General features: G+C 39.8%; 1 protein-coding gene across 1 annotated transcript in view; it reads right to left on the bottom strand.

The window, feature by feature from the left end:
• Positions 1–22,944, bottom strand: part of pde6d (phosphodiesterase 6D, cGMP-specific, rod, delta) — a 42,741-nt gene that overhangs the window by 8,474 nt on the left and 11,323 nt on the right. The window contains exons 2-3 of the mRNA XM_061978459.1: positions 1,110–1,198; positions 900–1,025 (exon numbers count right to left, since the gene is read on the bottom strand). Of these exons, the coding sequence (XP_061834443.1) occupies positions 900–1,025; positions 1,110–1,198 (215 nt within the window). The remainder of the gene's footprint in view (positions 1–899; positions 1,026–1,109; positions 1,199–22,944) is intronic.

Genomic DNA, 22,944 nt, shown 5'->3' on the forward strand with positions numbered 1-22,944 from the left:
AAACTTGAATTTTATTTTTATTTAATTTAGTTTTGTACACAAATGTGTTAATGGGAAAATATATATTATATATAAATACATATAAGTATTCAAAGTGCCTCACTTTTTTCACATTATGTTACACAATTATTCCAAAATGGAAAAAATGCACTTTTGTCCTCAAAATTTTACATACAATACCCCATAATGAAAATATGAAAAGTTTTTTATTTTTATTTTATTTAAAAAATGTATTGAAAATAAAAAAGTTAAAAGAAAATTTAAAAAAAAATCACATGTACACAAGTATTCACTGCTTTTGCTCAATAGTGTGATTTTGTTATTTTTGATAAATTTGGAAAATAATAATTAAAAAAAACTTCTCACATTGTCATTACGGGGAATTGTATGAATAATTTTGAGGACATTAAATGAATTTATTCCATTTTGGAATAAGGCTGTAACATGACAAAATGTGGGAAAAGGTGAAGTAGCGTGAATACTTTCCGGTATGTATGTATGTATGTATGTATGTATGTATGTATATATGGAAGGGGAGGGACTAACTCGAGTGAAACGATTTTATACTTTTTTTTTCTTCCATCCAACTTGGATTTAATTTGATGAATGTTTTGTACTAAAACAAATTCATGGGGAATAAATTGTTGCATTTACTTTTTTGAGTGCCGAAACAAGTTTTAAATAATTAAAACCTAAAATCGGCTTACCTTTCTGAAACAATTCTGACCGTAAAAACAAAACAAGACAACCACTAGGGGAACTTTTGCAATGATGTTCTTATCAGTGACGGAGCAGGAAAGGGCTAGGAACATGTTTGTGGTAAAATGCCATTCAATGATTGCCATTTTAAATGCGCTTCTTCACTAAATACAATAAAAAGAGTGGATGATGAAAGTCACCTTCTAGACATTGTCCCTTGAAGAAGACCTTCTGCTCCAGACGGAACTTCTCCAGCTTCTCCGACGAGGAAAAGTTGAGCTCTCTGGAAACCGCTTTGCACTTCAGGATCTTCTTTGGGACGCGAGCTGGGGACACGGGGAGGGGTATGACAATGGCGACGGTCCAAAAATTGCAGGCGTCGAGGTCTACGCGGGAGACGGTGAACGCACCTTCGTGTTCGACCCCGGGAACGGAGAGGTCCTCGGTCCCCTGCCACAGTACTTTGCCCGTCTCTGCATCCCGAAGGTTCATCCAGTTCCTGCCAGGAGGACGTCAAGGACCACAAAGTCTTACCACAATCGTCCAAAACTAAGCTTCTTATGATCTCCACCGAGGAAGTTACGTTGGTCACTATTGGTCAGCTTGCAGTGTTACTAAAGTGTCTTCACCAAGCAGTGCTGCCCCCTCAGGACAGCAGTGGTAACAACAGCTTTGTGTTGCTGACACACGTCAATCACAGCGGCTCATGCACTGCAAAAAGTGAAATCTAAGTAAGATGACATATCTCAAATAAGGGTGATATTTGCTTATTTTCTGTCTGATAAGATCATTCTTCTCACTAAGCAGATTTTATGTTAGAGTGTTTTACTTGTTTTGGTCCTAAATGATCTCAGTAAGATATTACAGCTTGTTGCTGAGATTTGATGACCTATATCAGCGTTTCTCAAAGTGTGGGGCGCGCCCCACTGGTGGGGAATAGAGACATGACAGGTGGGGCGCGAGGAACGGGAGGAAATTTCACTTTAATTTTTTTTTTTAAATTATTATATTCTTAGATAATTTTTTTTACTATGCTTTAATTTTCTATACACACTGTAAATCACTTTGTGATTCTGTCTGTGAAATCCGCTATATAAATAAATGGAAATTACCGGTACTTATTTTTACTGTTTATATTTCTCGGTACGAGCGAAAGTTTGACAGACATAGCAACAGTAACTAATGGAGGCGGGGCTAAGCAGAACAAACTTTCGCGCGGATGGGTAGCAGGCTAATGTGTGGATCACAATTACACAAATATATACATTTGTGACTCGCACCTCAAAGGTTGTCGAGCCAGAGCCAGCGCCTGCAGAGAAACAAAAATGTGACGGGCACACACTGTGTCATTCACCGGGAAGCACTCGCGTCAAGGCAGCTCAGCCCCGAACTCAATGAGGTTTTAACAGATGTGAGCGCGGTAAATTTGATCAAAACACGACCACTGAAAGCGCGACTGTTCTCTGCACTGTGTGAGGAAATGGGAGCTGATCATACAGCCGTGCTGTTTCACAGTGAAGCAAGGTGGCTCTCCTGGGGGAAAGTGCTGTCACTTGCCCTGTCTTGCCAAATGCATAGCTCCTCCTTTTTTTTTTGCAAAGATTGCAAAGTGGCACTTTTATGGTATTTATTATTGAACTTGATGCAAGTTATTTGATTTATTATTGAACTTGATGCAAGTTATAACACTTTTTTTGATTTATTATTGAACTTGATGCAAGTTATAACACTTTTTTTTTTATTATTGAACTTGATGCAAGTTATAACACTTTTGTTTTATTTATTATTGAACTTGATGCAAGTTATTTGATGTATTATTGAACTTGATGCAAGTTATAACACTTTTTTTGATTTATTATTGAACGTGATGCAAGGTATAACACTTTTTGATTTATTATTGAACTTGATGCAAGTTAACACTTTTTTGATTTATTATTGAACTTGATGCAAGTTATAACACTTTTTTTGATTTATTATTGAACTTGATGCAAGTTATAACACTTTGATTTATTATTGAACTTGATGCAAGGTATAACAGTTTTTTTTTTTATTATTGAACGTGATGCAAGTTATAACACTTTTTTTGATTTATTATTGAACTTGATGCAAGTTATAACAGTTTTTTTGATTTATTATTGAACGTGATGCAAGTTATAACACTTTTTTTGATTTATTATTGAACTTGATGCAAGTTATAACACTTTTGTTTTATTTATTATTGAACTTGATGGAAGTTATTTTATTTATTATTGAACTTGATGCAAGTTATACCACAGCTGCACAGTTATTTTATTTATTATTGAACTTAATGTTATTTTATGTTATTGAGTTTGAATGTATACAACTTGATGTTCAATAAATTTGAAAATGTTAAAGCTTGGCATTAGCGCTCTGTTGGGGCGATGGGGACAGGTGGGGCTTGAAAACTCCCCCTTGTCCAAAGTGGGGGATGACAAAAAAAGTTTGAGAACCACTGACCTATATAGAGTAAAACATGCTTGAAACTAGAATATCAAGTGTTGCAAAGCTGTGTCATCAACACTCACAAGTATAAAACTACTTCTTTAAAGTAACCATTTCTTGTTTCAAGCATGAAAAAAAAAAAAAATCATGACTTTGACACAATTGTGTCTCATAATTAAAACAGATGGACTTTGCTGTTTTATTTTCAATGAAATAGAAAATAGGTACTCATAAAGTAGTACAGTTGGCACAGTACAGTAAACTGACCGTTAATATTTAAACATTTGACATTTATAACAATTTTGAACAGAAATAGTTCATGCACATTTAGATAAATTCTTCAATATTACAATCAAAAAAAATAGTTCGAGGGCCGGGCTGTAAATATATACATATACATACATATACATATACATATATATATTCCTTGCGCACTAATTGACTGAAAGAGCACGCACTTGGCGCGATGATGTCATGTTGTCGATGGAAAAATGCATTTTTAGACAATATGATTTGCCTGAGCGGCTAGGAGACCCCGAGAGTAACAAGCTTTGTTGCCTTTCCATTAAGAACAATAAATTAGTTTTTAGTATAAATAAATGTAATGGCGAGCGCATATCATTATGTCAAGATAATGGCACTAGCATTTACTTCATTTAAAAATATTTTTCAACTTATTGAGAAAAAATGTCTCATATTTGTTTTTTCTACCAAGAAAAGTGCGTGTGTGTGTGTGTGTGTGTGTGTGTGTGTGTGTGTGTGTGTGTGTGTGTGTGTGTGTGTGTGTGTGTGTGTGTGTGTGTGTGTGAACATATCTGCATGGTCTGTCAGGAAAAAAAAAAAAAAAAAGTAAAAGGGACATATCGCCTATTCAGCAATATCCTTTTATAATTTTATAGCTGCTGGGTGACTTAAAGAGGAACTGCACTTTTTTCTTTTTTTTTCCTATCGTTCGCAATCATTATGTAAGACATGACGGATGTATTTCTTTTAATGCATTCTATCTCGTAAATAAACGTGAATAAAAATCCTCTATCCCGCCCATAAACCCCAATAAATAGCCATCCAAAAAACGGCAACAATACATTTACATTTCATGGCTTGAATATTAACCGTGTATTAGTGATATTGTTATTATGAGTGCTTACGCAGACTAACTATTTAAAGCGGCAGCCATGATCACTAGCTTTTGCGCCTATGTTTACATCATCGAGTGGTAAGCTGCTTCCTCGCTTCCTTGCTCCTTGTAATAAATCATGCCTCTCATCTGGCTGAGGATGTAATCCGACACGTTGGTACACTTTGACCGCCAATTTAGACCCCGGGAATAGCGAGAATGACACAAATAAAAGGGGAATATAACAAGATTCTAGCAGTCAGCATCCCAATGACAGCAGACCTTGTACAGTTAGTGATGTTTTATTATAATAAAAATAAAATGTCTCATATTTGTTTTTTTCTACCAAGAAAAGTGCACTTGTTATTAGTGAGAATATACTTATATTAAGCTATTTTGGGGTTCATTGAAGTTAGCTAATTTGACTTGTTTTGGAAAGTCTTGACAAGCCACATTTTCTTGTTCTATTGGCAGATAATTTTGATTAGTTCAAGTAAAAATACCCCTCATTTTTCTATTTTTTGTTCCTTGTTTTTGAACACTGACTTTTTGCAGTGTGGAGTCATCTTGTTTACGCCACGGCACCACGTTGCCGTTTCTACTGCGAGGTCTGGGGCGTAGCTCACGTTACGCCTGGGCATACTTGCCAACCTTGACACCTCCAATTTCGGGAGGTGGGGGGTGGGTGCGGGGGGCGTGGTTGGGGCGGGGGCGTGGTTAAGAGGGGAGGAGTATATTTACAGCTAGAATTCACCAAGTCAAGTATTTCATATACCGTATTTTCCGCACCATAAGCCGCCCTGGGTTATAAGCCGCGCCTTCAATGAACGGCATATTTCAAAACTTTGTCCACCTATAAGCCGCCCCGTGTTATAAGCCGCATCTAACTGCGCTAAAGGAATGTCAAAAAAACAGTCAGATAGGTCAGTCAAACTTTAATAATATATTAAAAACCAGCGTGATGTGGGCGCGCATGGAGTCGTATATCAACATGGACGGAGCTGCGTGAAAAAAGCCACCCGGCCTCTTCGCGTAAACTTAAACTTACCTTAACCACTCGCTCATCTTTTCTTCATCCATCCCTTCGAGTTAGCTTTTATGATGACGCCGGCTGGAAAGGTCTCTTTTGGCAAGGTCTTCCTTTTGAATATCACCATGGGTGGAAGTTTCTGGCCATTAGCATGGCAAGCTAGAACCACAGTGAAGGATGACTTCTCATTCCCTGTGGTGCGAATATTCACCGTACGTGCTCCCGTTGTATCCACAGTGCGGTTCACAGGAATATCAAAAGTCAGTGGAACCTCGTCCATGTTGATAATGTTCTCTGGCCGGATCTTTTTTTCAGCTATCTTGTTTTTACAATATGCACGGAAAGTAGCCAGCTTTTCTTGAAAGTCTTTAGGCAGTTGCTGTGAAATAGTAGTCCGTGTGCGGATGGAGAGATTGCGTCTTTTCATGAACCGGAAACATGTCGCTTAGTAGGAGCCATTTTGTGGTCTTTACAGATGTAAACACACAAAGGAAATGAAACGTAATATCCGCGCGCTTCTTCTTCTTCTACGGGGGCGGGTGGTTGCTTACAGTAGAAGAAGAAGCGCTTCCTCTTCTATGGGGGCGGGTGCTTACCTTGGCGGTTGCTTGCCGTAGAAGAAGAAGCGCTTCCTCTTCTACGGGGAAAAAAGATGGCGGCTGTTTACCGTAGTTGCGAGACCTAAACTTTATGAAAATGAATCTTAATATTAATCCATATATAAAGCGCACCGGGTTATAAGCCGCACTGTCAGCTTTTGAGTAAATTTGTGGTTTTTAGGTGCTGCTAATAGTGCGGAAAATACGGTATATAAGAAATAATTGACTTTCAGTGAATTCTAGCTATATATATATATATATATATATATATATATATATATATATATATATATATAAAATAAATACTTGAATTTCAGTGTTCATTTATTTACACATATACACACACATAACACTCATCTACTCATTGTTGAGTTAAGGGTTGAATTGTCCATCCTTGTTCTATTCTCTGCCACTATCTTTCTAACCATGCTGAACACCCTCTCTGATGATGCATTGCTGTGTGGCACGCACAAAAGTGCTTTCATTTTAAATGCACTAGATGGCAGTATTGTCCTGTTTAAGAGTGTCACAACATTGCTGTTTACGGCAGACGGACTGCTTTACTGTAGACGTTCTTTATATTGTGGGAAAGCGGACTCAGGTCCGCATGGAGCTGGAGGGGGCGTGGCCTCCAGCTCCGCCTGAATTTCGGGAGATTTTCGGGAGAAAATGTGTCTCGGGAGGTTTTCGGGAGAGGCGCTGAATTTCGGGAGTCTCCCGGAAAATCCGGGAGGGTTGGCAAGTATGGGCCTGGGCGACATGGCTGACAACTATCACGGTAGAAGTCTTTAATTATGTAATTATTGATATTTTTAGTGCTTATCGAAAATAAGGAGAAAACTATATCAAATGTAAAACATTTTCATTTCAAATGTAACCTTCCTCTGATTATAATCTACTCAGCCATCAAGGCAGAAAGGAAAGGAAATGTCAACACAAGCATGAAAAACAATCGACAAAATAGTAAAATCACATTGAACACTAGTGAATTATACTTATATAGCGCTTTTCTCTAGTGACTCAAAGCGCTTTACATAGTGAAAGCCAATATCTAAGTTACATTTAAAGCAGTGTGGGTGGCACCGGGAGCAGGTGGGTCAAGTGTCTTGCCCAAGGACACAACGGCAGGGACTAAGATGGCGGAAGCGGGAATCGAACCTGGAACCCTCAAGTTGCTGGCATGGCCACTCTATCAACCGAGCTATACCGCCCCAACACTAGACAATAACCTCTTCAAATGAAAATGCAAAAATAAGGAATATGCTAAAAGTATAACAAAATAGTGCCAAGTGTGAAAATGTACAGGATAGTGATGTGCGATACCACTGGTTTTCTTTACGATCCGATACCAAGTAAAATTCAGGCTGGTATCGGCGATACTGACACTTTGTGTAAAAATACTTGACGTGTCTGCTAAAATTTTAAAAAGTTGTGTATTTTTAAATAACGTATCTAAAAAAGAAAACTGTAAAAATGTACGAAAAAGAGCAAACAATTGCAATGTAATGAGAAAATGCTATTAATTACCTAGTCACCTATAGCACAAAGTTTTGTCCTTAAATATATATTTCTGTTTTTAGCATTTAAAAAAAATCTAATCAACCACCCTTACACTTGACACCCCCGAACTAAAATATTAGAAGCTCTCAAAATAGAAATAAAATGTACCTGAAATATAAACAAAGTTTGGTAAGTTAATTAAACAATACAATTATATCAACTTAGGAATTAATTAAAAAAAATACAACAATAATAAACACTGTTAAATGTGTCATTGAACACATTTTAGCCACTAGCTTATCCAGTTACACAATCATATTATTGTTTTTATTCTATTTTTTTTACATAGGGAAAAAAACACCAGTAAAAGTGTAAGAAAAAAAGAGCTAAAAAATCAGTATGTCATGGGAAAAAACTGAACGTTTTAACCAATTATTCATAATATACTTAGTTACCAATTATACAAAGCTGATACAATATCTGTTTTTAGCATTTATAATTACAAAAAATATCAATATGGCCCCCCCATACTTTGAATTAGCGGGAAAAGTTTGGACACCACTGAACTTAAGTATCAAAAGTATCAACATTTTGATTGGAGGATTGATATTAGAGCATACGGATCTGGTATCGGTAGCATCGATTTTTCAATATCGTTCCGCACATCACTAAAAGAGAGAAAACTGAGAATAACTTTTCTGCAGGTTTAGTGCCAGGAAGTTACAGCTGTGCTCTTGAGCAGTGTTTTTCAACCTTTTTTCAGCCAAGGCACACCACCAGCAGAAATCATTAATTGAAACGTCGCTGTTGCAATTGTTGGATATGACTTTAAAGCATAAGCAAGCATGCATCACTGTAGCTCTTGTCTCAAAGTAGGTGTACTGTCACCACCTGTCACATCACACCCTGACTTATTTGGACTGTTTTGCTGTTTTCCTGTGTGTAGTGTTTGACTTCTTGTCTTGCGCTCCTATTTTGGCGACTTTTCCATGTTTTGTCGGTATTTTCCTGTAGCAGTTTCATGTCTTCCTTTGAGCGATATTTCCCACATCTACTTTGGTTTAGCAATCAAGAATATTTCAGTTGTTTTTATCCTTCTTTGTGGGGATGTTGTTGATTGTCATGTCATGTTCGGATGTACTTTGTCTTTGCTCCACAGTAAGTCTTTGCTGTCGTCCAGCATTCTGTTTTTTGTTTACTTTGCAGCCAGTTCAGTTTTAGTTTGGTTCTGCATAGCCTTCCCTAAGCTTCAATGCCTTTTCTTAGGGGCACTCACCTTTTGTTTATTTTTGGTTTAAGCATTAAGACACTTTTTTACCTTCACACTGCCTCCCGCTGTTTCCGACATCTACAAAGCAATTAGCTACCACCTACTGATATGGAAGAGTATTACGCGGTTACTCTGCCCAGCTCTAGACAGCACCGACACTCAACAACAACACATCATTTGCAGACTATAATTACTGCTTTGCAAAAAATATTTTTAACCCAAATAGGTGAAATTAGATTATCTCCCACGGCACACCAGACTGTATCTCACGGCACACTAGTGGTTGAAAACACTGCTCTATGGTGGGGACGAGAGCCTTGTATAATTAACAGACCACACTGGTCTGACTATGGTCCCTTTGAAAAACATTCCAAAAGACTGCCATACTGTCCAAGTGACTTTTCCTCTTTTATCCACCTTTCTCTTCTCACTCCATGCAAAGAATCAACCACCACACAACAAGATGGTGCAACCAAACTTGATAGTGGATACTAGTGATGGGTTGATGAGGCGTCATGAAGCGTTTCGACACATTGCAAAACTGTATTGATACTGTGTCGATACTGTGTCACTAAATACTGACATCTGCTGGACATTAAAAATCCCTACAGGCAACCTATGGACCGACTCAACTGACACTGATTTGATGCCCTAGTACAGGGGTCACCAACCTTTTTGAAACCAAAAACTACTTCTTGGGTACTGATTAATGCCAAGGGCTACCAGTTTGATACACACTTAAATAAATACATTTATTGTCATTTGTAAGTTACACGTAAGTGTGATTTAAACAAGAATAGCTAAATAAATGTGTATATATATTTTAAAAAAAGGGTATTTCTGTCTGTCATTCCGTCGTACATTTTTTTTTCCTTTTACGGAAGGTTTTTTGTAGGGAATAAATGATGAAAAAAACACTTAATTGAACGGTTTAAAAGAGGAGAAAACACGAAAAAAATTTAAATAACATTTTTAAACATAGTTTATCTTCAATTTCGACTCTTTAAAATTCAAAATTCAACTGACAAAAAGAAGAGGAAAAACTAGCTAATTTGAATCTTTTTGAAAAAATTAAAAAAAAGAATTTATGGAGCATCATTAGTAATTTTTCCTGATTAAGATACATTTTAGAATTTTGATGACATGTTTTAAATTGGTTAAAATCCAATCTGCACTTTGTTAGAATATTTAACAAATTGGACCAAGCTATATTTCTAACAAAGACAAATCAGTATTTCTTCTAGATTTTCCAGAACAAAAATTGTAAAAGAAATTCAAAATACTTTGAAATAAGATTTAAATTTGATTCTACAGATTTTCTAGAATTGCCAGAATAATTTTTTTTAATTTTAATCATAGTAAGTTTAAAGAAATATTTCACAAATATTCTTCGTCGAAAAAACAGAAGCTAAAATATTTATTATTCTTTACAATAAAAAATAAAAAAATTGACTTGAACATTGAATTAAATTGTCAGGAAAGAAGAAGACATTTAAAAGGTAAAAAGGTATATTTGTTTCAAAATCCTAAAATCATTTTTAAGGTTGTATTTTTTCTCTAAAATTGTATTTCTAAAAGTAATAAGAAGCAAAGTAAAAAAATAAATGAATTGATTTAAACAAGTGAAGACCCATCCATCCATCCATTTTCTACCGCTTATTCCAAGTGAAGACCAAGTCTTTAAAATATTTTCTTGGATTTTCAAATTCTATTTGAGTTTTGTCTCTTTTAGAATTAAAAATGTGGAGCAAAGCGAGACCAGCTTGCTAGTAAATAAATACAATTTAAAAAATAGAGGCAGCTCACTGGTAAGTGCTGCTCTTTGAGCTATTTTTAGAACAGGCCAGCGGGCGACTGATCTGGTCCTTACGGGCTACCTGGTGACCGCGGGCACCGCGTTGGTGACCCCTGCCCTAGTATATACAATAATATAAACCGAGTCATTGTATTTCATTTAGGATTATTTCATATCTTCATTTAAATAAAAATATATTTGTATCTTTTTTAGATACAGTCAATAAATAATGTGAACATGTATCATAACATGGAAATCTAAGAGAACGTGTTGTGGATAAATGTGGACTGGGAATTTTTTTAATTTTATTTTTTTACACATTTTTATAAAAATAAAAATAAAAAGTTTTTCCGACGTATTACATTTTAGACGATTTCTCTTCTTAGTTATTATTTCTCCGGCTGTAGAAAAGAGCCGCTCACAGGGCACAGAGGAGGCGACACAGTTGGCGTATCGGTCACGTGACCAAAACAGCTCATGATCGGTCACGTGACTTTCTAAAACCGACACAGGGTTTTGCTCTATGAGCTCGACGCATGCGCCGATGCATCGGTGTTGCCGGACCCATCACTAGTGGATACTGTTAACATGTCACTCCCACTGATCAACAATCACTTCCTGCGTTGCTAGGTTACCAGAGAGAGTGACTTTGTTCATGCAACCAACCTTGCTTCGCTACAGAGACCAAAAACTATCAAACACATTTTCTATTGATATCCATTACGTTTATATATATATATATTGATATCGTTTTATCGGCCAGGTCTAGCTCACGTCACGCCGCACTTCCTGGCCAAGCCCCTAGCGCAGGTCCCTGGACCTGAGAGGGACCCTGGCTGGAGTTCTGGAAGATTCTCCAGTGGGTGTGCTGTCACCTTCAGACAGCACTTGGTGTCACGCACACACACTCGACTCCACGCCATCTGCAAGGCCCTTCAGGGACCCTAAACACGCACACACACACACTTTAAAACAAACAGTTCTGGAACAATGAGGCTCGGCCCGCTGGCTCTGACAGACGCACAAAAGGCCGCTGCGTTTGATGCACTGATGTCTATTTGGACACATCCACTGCAAGGTAGCCATGAACATGTGAGCAAGAGTCAGGTTATGGCAGCAGTGTGGGGGCTGTAGGACAACGCCTGCGTGAAAGGGTAAAGGGACTGAATGTAACAGGAGTGAGTTGGGAGTTTTTTTTAGCGTGGAGTAGAGCTACATGGTATTTACGCTAAAAGCATGTTGACACTGAGAACATTGCAGTGATTCAACATAAAAATGTGTACTTAAAGATAAACAAATACCATCAAAAAACAATTGAGGTAACAGGACTGTGCTGAGATCGCCCAACCAAGCCCCTGTCAGAGTTGAAGTATATTAGAATACAGGAAAATTGTTTTAAAAATGACTTCATTTCTCCATATATCTATACACACACATACATATACTAATATATACACACACACGTGTGTAAAAAAAATAAAATATATATATATACAGTGGGGCAAAAAAGTATTTAGTCAGCCACCAATTGTGCAAGTTCTCCCACTTAAAATGATGACAGAGGTCTGTAAAAATCCAGGAATTCACATTGTAGGATTTTTAAATAATTTATTTGTAAATTATGGTGGAAAATAAGTATTTGGTCAATAACAAAAATTCAACTCAATACTTTGTAATATAACCTTTGTTGGCAATAACAGAGGTCAAACGATTACTATAGGTCTTTACCAGGTTTGCACACACAATAGCTGGTATTTTGGCCCATTCCTCCATGCAGATCTTCTCGAGAGCAGTGATGTTTTGGGGCTGTCGCCGAGCAACACGGACTTTCAACTCCCTCCACAGATTTACTATGGGGTTGAGGTCTGGAGACTGGCTAGGCCACTCCAGGACTTTCAAATGCTTCTTACGGAGCCACTCCTTCGTTGGCCGGGCGGTGTGTTTGTGATCATTGTCATGCTGGAAGACCCAGTCACGTTTCATCTTTAAAGCTCTCACTGATGGAAGGAGGTTTTGGCTCAAAATCTCACGATACATGGCCCCATTCATTCTTTCCTAAACACGGATCAGTCGGCCTGTCCCCTTAGCAGAGAAACAGCCCCAAAGCATGATGTTTCCACCCCCATGCTTCACAGTAGGTATGGTGTTCTTGGGATGCAACTCAGTATTCTTCTTCCTCCAAACACGACGAGTTGAGTTTATACCAAAAAGTTCTATTTTGGTTTCATCTGACCACATGACATTCTCCCAATCCTCTGCTGTATCATCCATGTGCTCTCTGGCAAACTTCAGACGGGCCTGGACATGCACTGGCTTAAGCAGGGGGACACGTCTGGCACTGCAGGATTTGATTCCCTGTCGGCGTAGTGTGTTACTGATGGTAACCTTTGTTACTTTGGTCCCAGCTCTCTGCAGGTCATTCACCAGGTCCCCCCGTGTGGTTCTGGGATTTTTGCTCACCGTTCTCATGATCATTTTGACCCCACGGGATGAGATCTTGCGTGGAGCCCCAGATCGAGGGAGATTATCAGTGGTCTTGTATGTCTTCCATTTTCTGATAATTGCTCCCAGTTGATTTTTTCACACCAAACTGCTTGTCTATTGTAGATTCACTCTTCACAGTCTGGTGCAGGTCTACAATTCTTTTCCTGGTGTCCTTCGACAGCTCTTTGGTCTTGGCCATAGTGGAGTTTGGAGTCTGACTGTTTGAGGCTGTGGACAGGTGTCTTTTATACAGATAACCAGTTCAAACAGGTGCCATTAATACAGGTAACGAGTGGAGGACAGAAGAGCTTCTTAAAGAAGAAGTTACAGGTCTGTGAGAGCCAGAGATCGTCCTTGTTTGAAGTGACCAAATACTTATTTTCCACCATAATTTACAAATAAATTCTTAAAAATTCCTACAATGTGAATTCCTGGATTTTTTTTTTCACATTCTGTCTCTCACAGTTGAAGTGTACCTATGATGAAAATTACAGACCTCTGTCATCATTTTAATTGGGAGAACTTGCACAATCGGTGGCTGACTAAATACTTTTTTGCCCCACTGTATATATATATATATATATATATATATATATATATATATATATATATATATATATATATATTAGAGATGCCCGGTTTGCGGGCACAACCGCGGAGTCCGCGGATTATCCGCGAATCGGGCGGATGAAATTTAAAAAAATTAGATTTTATCAGCGGGTCGGGTCGGGTCGGGTCGGGTCGGGCGATTGAAATAAAAAAAAATTAGATTTTAAATAGATTCAGGCGGGTGGCAGTTAAACCAATTCGGAAATATGATGTAGCGGCTAGCTACGGGGTGTTAGCCAATGGCTTTGGCTGGGGGGCGGGACTTCCGGGCAAGTTAGGGAAGTGACGTTGTTGACAGGAAGTGTTAGTTCGAGTTTTGCCGGGAAAGAGGGGAGACGCACATTGGAGCTGTTGTGTGGTTACATTGCATCTTATTACAATAAATACGAGACAAACGAATAAGTCTATGAGCCTACGTTCCTGGGAACATTACAATATATACATATTTAAATGTTACCCACATACGAAAAACGAGCAGGCACCTGCTGCATATGCCACAACAGAAGAAAAAAAAAAAAAAGAGATGGACACTTTTACGGAGCGGAGAAGGCCCCCGACGCCTCGCCGGGGTCCGGGACCGAGGCCCCTTCCCCCGAGAGGGCCCCACCGGGAGCCGTAGCTGAGGTGATCCGCGAGAAGGGCCCGACGCACGTCCAGGGTCACCACCGCGCCCACCGCACCGACACCCCACCTCGTCCGCCTTCGCCGCGGCCGGCGTCACGCACAGCAGGTAAGCAGCTTACCTGCCCGCCACCCCCGTGGCCGGGGGCTCGTAACAGGGGTCACTCCGCGCGCAGTGCGCTCACGAAAGGGGTGGGGCTCACCCTGGTTGATATAGACAGCAGCTAGGACGGTGGCCATGGAAGTTGGAACCCGCTAAGGAGTGTGTAACAACCCACCTGCCGAATCAACTAGCCCTGAAAATGGATGGCGCTGGAGCGTCGGGCCTATATACCCGGCCGTCGCCGGCAGCGAGACGCGCTCCCATATGATTGCGCACTGGTGTGCGTCTGGGTCGTGACAGCGTGGCACGCGAATGTCTGTGCTGCGTTGGATCAGTCTCCTTTCTTTAACAGGCAAAAGCTTTACAACCTCACTAATGCCTTGCATCGTCTATATTAGATATATAACAACGGGCGGGTGCGGGCGGATGGCGGGCGGATGCAGTTCTGATCAAATGTTAGATCGGGTGGATTGCGGATGGTTGACGACTTTCTGATGCGGTTGCGGATGAAATAATTGCCTATCCGCGCATCTCTAATATATATATATATATATATATATATATATATATATATATATATATATATATATATATATATATATATATATATATACACACACACAAATTTTTTTCTCTAAATTTGGCCCCCCGGAGTCAAAATAATTGCCCAGGCCTGCCTTAAGACAAAACAAAGAGTTTACTAGCGGACATAAGATAAAAGCAAGGCGGTCACGAGAAGACACACTACATGGGAAAATACTAGCTGATTTAAACATGACTATGCATTTAAAAAGAACACTTAAAAATATGTCACTCTCACACATGCCATAAAAGACAAAGGTGGATAATAGGTGATTTGTGTTTAAAAAAAATAAAAAAAGAGGCTTGCAGTTTCCGCCTGCCCGCCACCGCCCCATCCCCCATGCTTTTCCTGCTGAAGTGTGCTGACATGAAAGGTTCTCCTAATCCTCTCAAGTCGGACTAAATCCCGCATCAAACTCGTCACCCTGCTCACCTCAGCCAGGTGAGCGTGCAGCCATGTTTGACAGAGAGGCCATGATGAAGTCTTCAAAAAGTAACAGAGACTAAACGATGACTTTTCACTGGGGGGCTCATTAGCACACACGCGCACACACACACACACACACACACATTACACTCAGGGGAGGGAGACCTGGTGGTGTGTGAGGCTGCGATGCGAACACGAGGGAGGCCAAATGAAGACAAACAGCAAAGCATTTTTGTAAGAAATGAGCACTGAACTCAAATCAGTTGGCTGCACACAAGTCACATGACCCACTCAGTAAGTGTCAGAAAGAAAAAAAAAGTGGACTCTTAATAGTTCCTGAGCAAGGCAGCATGGACTGAAGAAAGTAAATCCTGTTCCACTCAATCATGGATTTAAGTATTACCTCACAACACCCAGAGCCTCACCAACACACACACACACACACACACACACACACACACACACACAAAATCAGCTTGGGTGGCGGTCCTACCTAAAAAGCAGGAAGTTTGGGGCGCACGTCATTAAATCATGACAACAACCCACTTAGGTTGAGTCGACAACATTTGAAAAGAATTGTAGGAGCCAGCGTTGATGATGCAAGACTGTCATCACGGGCAGCAGTCTTCAGAGGCTTGCTTTCCCATTTGAAGGAGCCTTCTTTGGCTGTTTTGTGCAGGACACATTGATTGCACCCTTCATAGTCTTCCACAGTGCAACACTGTTTAGGTAGCGCTGCAATATTTGTCTTCATTGACACACTCGCACTAAAGTCTTCTCATAAACTCATTTGTTTGACGCTGACCGCCATGAACAAATTTGGTACGCCACAAATACATTGATTATATGTGGAGTAGGGGTAGGTACCTTTGACACTTGAACCAACATTTTGTGAATGTTCATGTGGTAATAATGTCTTTTGTTAATGAACATTTAACACTGAGCCGATAAATGCTATTTCTTACACTTTTTAGTCTCATTTGCAAGTATGCATATTTCCAGTTTGTCCTCTACGTGTTGTGCTAAAAGATATATATATATATTGAGGACAGGGTGGACGCCACAGCCAACAAGGAAGCCTTCATCACATTGAAGGACCACAAACCCAACTTCGCAAATAACCCAACATGCCGACTAATAAACCCAACTAAATCTGAAATAGGAAAAATCAGCAAAATAATCCTGGACAGAGTCAACACAAAAATCAAGGACAAAACACCACTCAACCAATGGAGAAATACAGCAGCAGTAATCAAATGGTTCAACAACATCCAAGACAAACAACAGCACAACTTTATCTCCTTTGATATCGAGGAATTTTACCCTTCCATCACGCAAGACCTACTGACTCAAGCACTAGACTTCGCCTCAGACTACGACTCAATCACAGGCAACGAAAGAAACATCATCATCCACGCAAAAAACTCCATTCTCATCCACAACAGTACACCATGGCAAAAAAAGAACAATGCAACATTTGACGTCACTATGGGAAGTTTTGACGGAGCAGAAACGTGTGAACTCGTTGGGAGTTTCCTCCTCTCCCAGCTCGCCAGCCTCAATCTGAACCTTGGTATTTACCGTGATGACGGACTGGCAGTGTGTCGCGCCTCGCCAAGGAGCAGCGAGAATACCAAGAAGCGCATATGCCAAATTTTCAAAGAGAACGGCCTACGGATCACGATTGAAGCCAACAAGCAAACCGTCAACTTCCTTGACGTCACTTTCAACCTGAGAAATAACAGCTACCAACCATTCACGAAACCCAACACAACACTCCAATACGTGCACCATGACAGCAACCACCCACCCACCACCACGAAAAGAATACCTACCGGAATTAATAAAAGGCTATCGATGCTGTCATCTAGCAAAGCTGAATTTGACCAAGCAACCCCCCCGTACCAAAAAGCCCTTGATGAAAGCGGATACAATCTCACCCTCACCTATGAACCCACGCCAGGAAACCAACCGAAAAAGAACAGAAAACGAAACGACATCATCTGGTACAACCCCCCATACAGCAAAAACGTCTCAACTAACATTGGACACAAATTCCTCAATCTGATTGACAAACACTTTCCCAAAGACAACACCCTAAGAAAAGTATTCAACAAGAACAACATTAAATTGAGCTACAGCTGTATGAACAATATACGACAAATCATCTCAAACCACAACAAAACAATTGCAAATGAGCCGTCGGCCCCCGGACAGAGCGACTCCAAAACCAACAAAGGTTGCAACTGTCGAAAGAAACCTGATTGCCCTCTCAACGGGGGGTGCTTACAAACTTCAGTTGTCTACCAATCTAAGGTAACACGCAAGGACATTAACACATCCGACACATATGTAGGATTAACCGAGGGAGAGTTTAAAACCAGATGGAACAATCACAAGGCTTCTTTCAGGAACCAAAACCTGCGGAATACCACAGAACTCAGCAAACACATTTGGGACCTCAAAGACAATAATGTTGAATATTCAATAACATGGCAAATTCTTGCATCCAGCACACCTTACAATAGTGGTAATAAAAGATGCAACCTATGCTTGAAAGAAAAACTGTTTATTATATACCGTCCAGACCTGTCATCCCTCAACAAGCGCAGCGAAATTGTAACAGCATGCCGCCACAGACGGAAACACCTCCTAGGTAACACATGAGCCAATCACCACGCCCCTACACCAGCCTGTACCCACCCACTCTGTGCCCTATATAATCCATGGTATGTGAATGCTCCCATTAAAATCTCCTGATGATTGAGGGAACCCCCCCTCATGAAACAGGCCTGTAGAGATGAAATAGTCTTGTGATTTTTTTTCCCCACACATACATATATTGCGCTCTACTATGGTATCGAGCACTATTTTTTGGATAACCTTATTAAGACACTATATATATATATATATATATATATATATATATATATATACAGTGGGGCAAAAAAGTATTTAGTCAGCCACCAATTGTGCAAGTTCTCCCACTTCAAATGATGACAGAGGTCTGTAATTTTCATCATAGGTACACTTCAACTGTGAGAGACAGAATGTGAAAAAAAAATCCAGGAATTCACATTGTAGGATTTTTAAAGAATTTATTTGTAAATTATGGTGGAAAATAAGTATTTGGTCAATAACAAAAATTCAACTCAATACTTTGTTATTGCCAACAAAGGTTATATTACAGAGGTCAAACGATTACTATAGGTCTTTACCAGGTTTGCACACACAGTAGCTGGTATTTTGGCCCATTCCTCCATGCAGATCTTCTCGAGAGCAGTGATGTTTTGGGGCTGTCGCCGAGCAACACGGACTTTCAACTCCCTCCACAGATTTTCTATGGGGTTGAGGTCTGGAGACTGGCTAGGCCACTCCAGGACTATCAAATGCTTCTTACGGAGCCACTCCTTCGTTGCCCGGGCGGTGTGTTTGGGATCATTGTCATGCTGGAAGACCCAGCCACGTTTCATCTTCAAAGCTCTCACTGATGGAAGGAGGTTTTGGCTCAAAATCTCACGATACATGGCCCCATTCATTCTTTCCTTAACACGGATCAGTCGGCCTGTCCCCTTAGCAGAAAAACAGCCCCAAAGCATGATGTTTCCACCCCCATGCTTCACAGTAGGTATGGTGTTCTTGGGATGCAACTCAGTATTCTTCTTCCTCCAAACACGACGAGTTGAGTTTATACCAAAAAGTTCTATTTTGGTTTCATCTGACCACATGACATTCTCCCAATCCTCTGCTGTATCATCCATGTGCTCTCTGGCAAACTTCCGACGGGCCTGGACATGCACTGGCTTAAGCAGGGGGACACGTCTGGCACTGCAGGATTTGATTCCCTGTCGGCGTAGTGTGTTACTGATGGTAACCTTTGTTACTTTGGTCCCAGCTCTCTGCAGGTCATTCACCAGGTCCCCCCGTGTGGTTCTGGGATTTTTGCTCACCGTTCTCATGATCATTTTGAACCCACGGGATGTGATCTTGCGTGGAGCCCCAGATCGAGGGAGATTATCAGTGGTCTTGTATGTCTTCCATTTTCTGATAATTGCTCCCACAGTTGATTTTTTCACACCAAGCTGCTTACCTATTGTAGATTCACTCTTCACAGTCTGGTGCAGGTCTACAATAATTTTCCTGGTGTCCTTTGACAGCTCTTTGGTCTTGGCCATAGTGGAGTTTGGAGTCTGACTGTTTGAGGCTGTGGACAGGTGTCTTTTATACAGATAACCAGTTCAAACAGGTGCCATTAATACAGGTAACAAGTGGAAGACAGAAGAGCTTCTTAAAGAAAAAGTTACAGGTCTCTGAGAGCCAGAGATCTTCCTTGTTTGAAGTGACCAAATACTTATTTTCCACCATGATTTACAAATAAATTCTTTAAAATTCCTACAATGTGAATTCCTGGATTTTTTTTTCACATTCTGTCTCTCACAGTTGAAGTGTACCTATGATGAAAATTACAGACCTCTGACTTCATTTTAAGTGGGAGAACTTCACAATCGGTGGCTGACTAAATACTTTTTTGCCCCACTGTATATATATAAAAACTACCGTTCAAAAGTTTGGGGTCACATGGAAATGTCCTTATTTTTTAAGGAAAAGCACTGTACTTTTCAATGAAGATAACTTTAAACTAGTCTTAACTTTAAAGAAATACACTCTATACATTGCTAATGTGGTAAATGACTATTCTAGCTGAAAATGTCTGGTTTTTGGTGTAATATCTACATAGGTGTATAGAGGCCCATTTCCAGCAACTATCACTCCAGTGTTCTAATGGTACAATGTGTTTGCTCATTGGCTCAGAAGACTAATTGATGATTAGAAAACCCTTGTGCAATCATGTTCACACATCTGAAAACAGTTTAGCTCGTTACAGAAGCTACAAAACTGACCTTCCTTTGAGCAGATTGAGTTTCTGGAGCATCACATTTGTGGGGTCAATTAAACGCTCAAAATGGCCAGAAAAAGAGAACTTTCATCTGAAACTCGACAGTCTATTCTTGTTCTTAGAAATGAAGGCTATTCCATGCGAGAAATTGCTAAGAAGTTGAAGATTTCCTACAACGGTGTGTACTACTCCCTTCAGAGGACAGCACAAACAGGCTCTAACCAGAGTAGAAAAAGAAGTGGAAGGCCACGTTGCACAACTGAGCAAGAAGATAAGTACATTAGAGTCTCTAGTTTGAGAAACAGACGCCTCACAGGTCCCTAACTGGCATCTTCATGAAATAGTACCCGCAAAACACCAGTGTCAACATCTGCAGTGAAGAGGCGGCTGCGGGATTCTGGGCTTCAAGGCAGAGTGGCAAAGAAAAAGCCTGGCCAATAAAAGACAAAGATTAAGATGGGCAAAAGAACACAGACATTGGACAGAGGAAAACTGGAAAAAAGTGTTGTGGACGGATGAATCCAAGTTTGAGGTGTTTGGATCACAAAGAAGAACGTTTGTGAGACGCAGAACAACTGAAATGATGCTGGAAGAATGCCTGACGCCATCTGTTAAGCAAGGTGGAGGTCATGTGATGGTCTGGGGTTGCTTTGGTGCTGGTAAGGTGGGAGATTTGTACAGGGTAAAAGGGATTCTGAATAAGGAAGGCTATCACTCCATTTTGCAACGCCATGCCATACCCAGTGGACAGCGCTTGATAGGAGCCAATTTCATCCTACAACAGGACAATGACCCCAAACACACCTCCAAATTGTGCAAGAACTATTTAGAGAAGAAGCAGGCAGCTGGTATTCTATCGGTAATGGAGTGGCCAGCGCGGTCACCAGATCTGAACCCCATTGAGCTGTTGTGGGAGCAGCTTGACCGTATGGTACGCAAGAAGTGCCCATCCAACCAATCCAACTTGTAGGACCTGCTTCTAGAAGCGTGGGGTGCAATTTCTCCAGATTACCTCAACAAATTAACAGCTAGAATGCCAAAGGTCTGCAATGCTGTAATTGCTGCAAATGGAGGATTCTTTGACGAAAGCAAAGTTTGATGTAAAAAAAAAAATCTTATTTCAAATACAAATCATTATTTCTAACCTTGTCAATGTCTTGACTCTATTTTCTATTCATTTCACAACGTATGGTGGTGAATAAGTGTGACTTTTCATGGAAAACACAATTGTTTGGGTGACCCCAAACTTTTGAACGGTAGTATATATACACACACACACACACACACACACACACACACACACAGTATATATATATATGCACATTTGGCCGACGACATCGCTTTTAATGCTATCGTTATATCGTGATAATGCGTGTTGACAACACATTCTAGCTGTGTGTGCTGGCAAGCGGACAAAAATGTCAACAGTGTCCGTCCTCGCTAGCTTGTGAGCGACTAATGTGCCTCCCCAGTGAGAAGTTGCTTCTAAATCACTTCATGGCGACAAATAAAGTATGTTTCTTACAATTATTATCAACACTGAAGGACTCGAGAACTAGACAGCTAAACAAAACAAAAAACACATAGCAAACTGACAGTAATGATCAGAGGTGGGTAGTAACACGCTACATTTACTCCGTTACATCTACTTGAGTAACTTTTGGGATAAATTGTACTTCTAAGAGTAGTTTTAATGCAACATACTTTTACTTGAGTATATTTATAGAGAAGAAACGCTACTTTTATCTACATTCAGCTCGCTACTCGCTACTAATTTTTATCGATCTGTTAATGCACGCTTTGTTTGTTTTGGTCTGTCAAACAGACCTTCATAGTGCCTGCGTTTCAACAAATACAGTCACTGGTAACGTTCACTCCGTTCCACCAATCAGATGCAGTCACTGGTGACGTTGGACCAATCAAACAGAGCCAGGCGGTCACATGACCTGACTTAAACAAGTTGAAAAACTTATTCGGGAGTTACCATTTAGTGGTCAATTGTACGGAATATGTACTGTACTGTGCAATCTACTAATAAAAGTTCCAATCAATCAATCAAAAGTGTGAAGTAAAAAAGTCCCCTTTTTATTTCAACCGTACATCCCGTCAAAAGCCTAAAGATTGACTGCACAGTTCCTGTCTTCACAATAAAAGTGCCGCTCCATCGCGCCTGCGCTTTCAAAATAAGAGTCTCCGAAAGCCAGCGCAAACAAGCTAGGAAGCAACGGAGTTTGCCGCCAATGTATTTCTTGTAAAGTGTATAAAAACGAATATGGAAGCTGGACAAATAAGATACCAAAAACCAACCACTTTCATGTGGTATTAGACTGAAAGGAGGAACTTTTTTTCTCCTCCATTTGAAAACGTGGACGTTATCAGCACCACTGTCTGATTCCTATCAATGCAAGTCATCAGAATCAGGTAATACACCAACTTATATTCTTGTCTTCATGAAAGAAAGGAATCTATATGTGTTAAACATTTAACATTTAACATGTAAACAAAAACGGCAAAATAAATAAATATAAATTATATACTGTATATATCAATGTATGTATATATATATATATATATATATATATATATATATATATATATATATATATATATGTGTGTATGTTACTCATCAGTTACTCAGTACTTGAGTAGTTTTTTCCACAACATACTTTTTACTTTTACTCAAGTAAATATTTGGGTGACTACTCCTTACTGTTACTTGAGTAATGAATCTCTAAAGTAACAGTACTC

This window comes from Nerophis lumbriciformis, linkage group LG18 (assembly GCF_033978685.3).
Source record: "Nerophis lumbriciformis linkage group LG18, RoL_Nlum_v2.1, whole genome shotgun sequence".
In the NCBI taxonomy this organism is placed as follows: Eukaryota; Metazoa; Chordata; class Actinopteri; order Syngnathiformes; family Syngnathidae; genus Nerophis; species Nerophis lumbriciformis.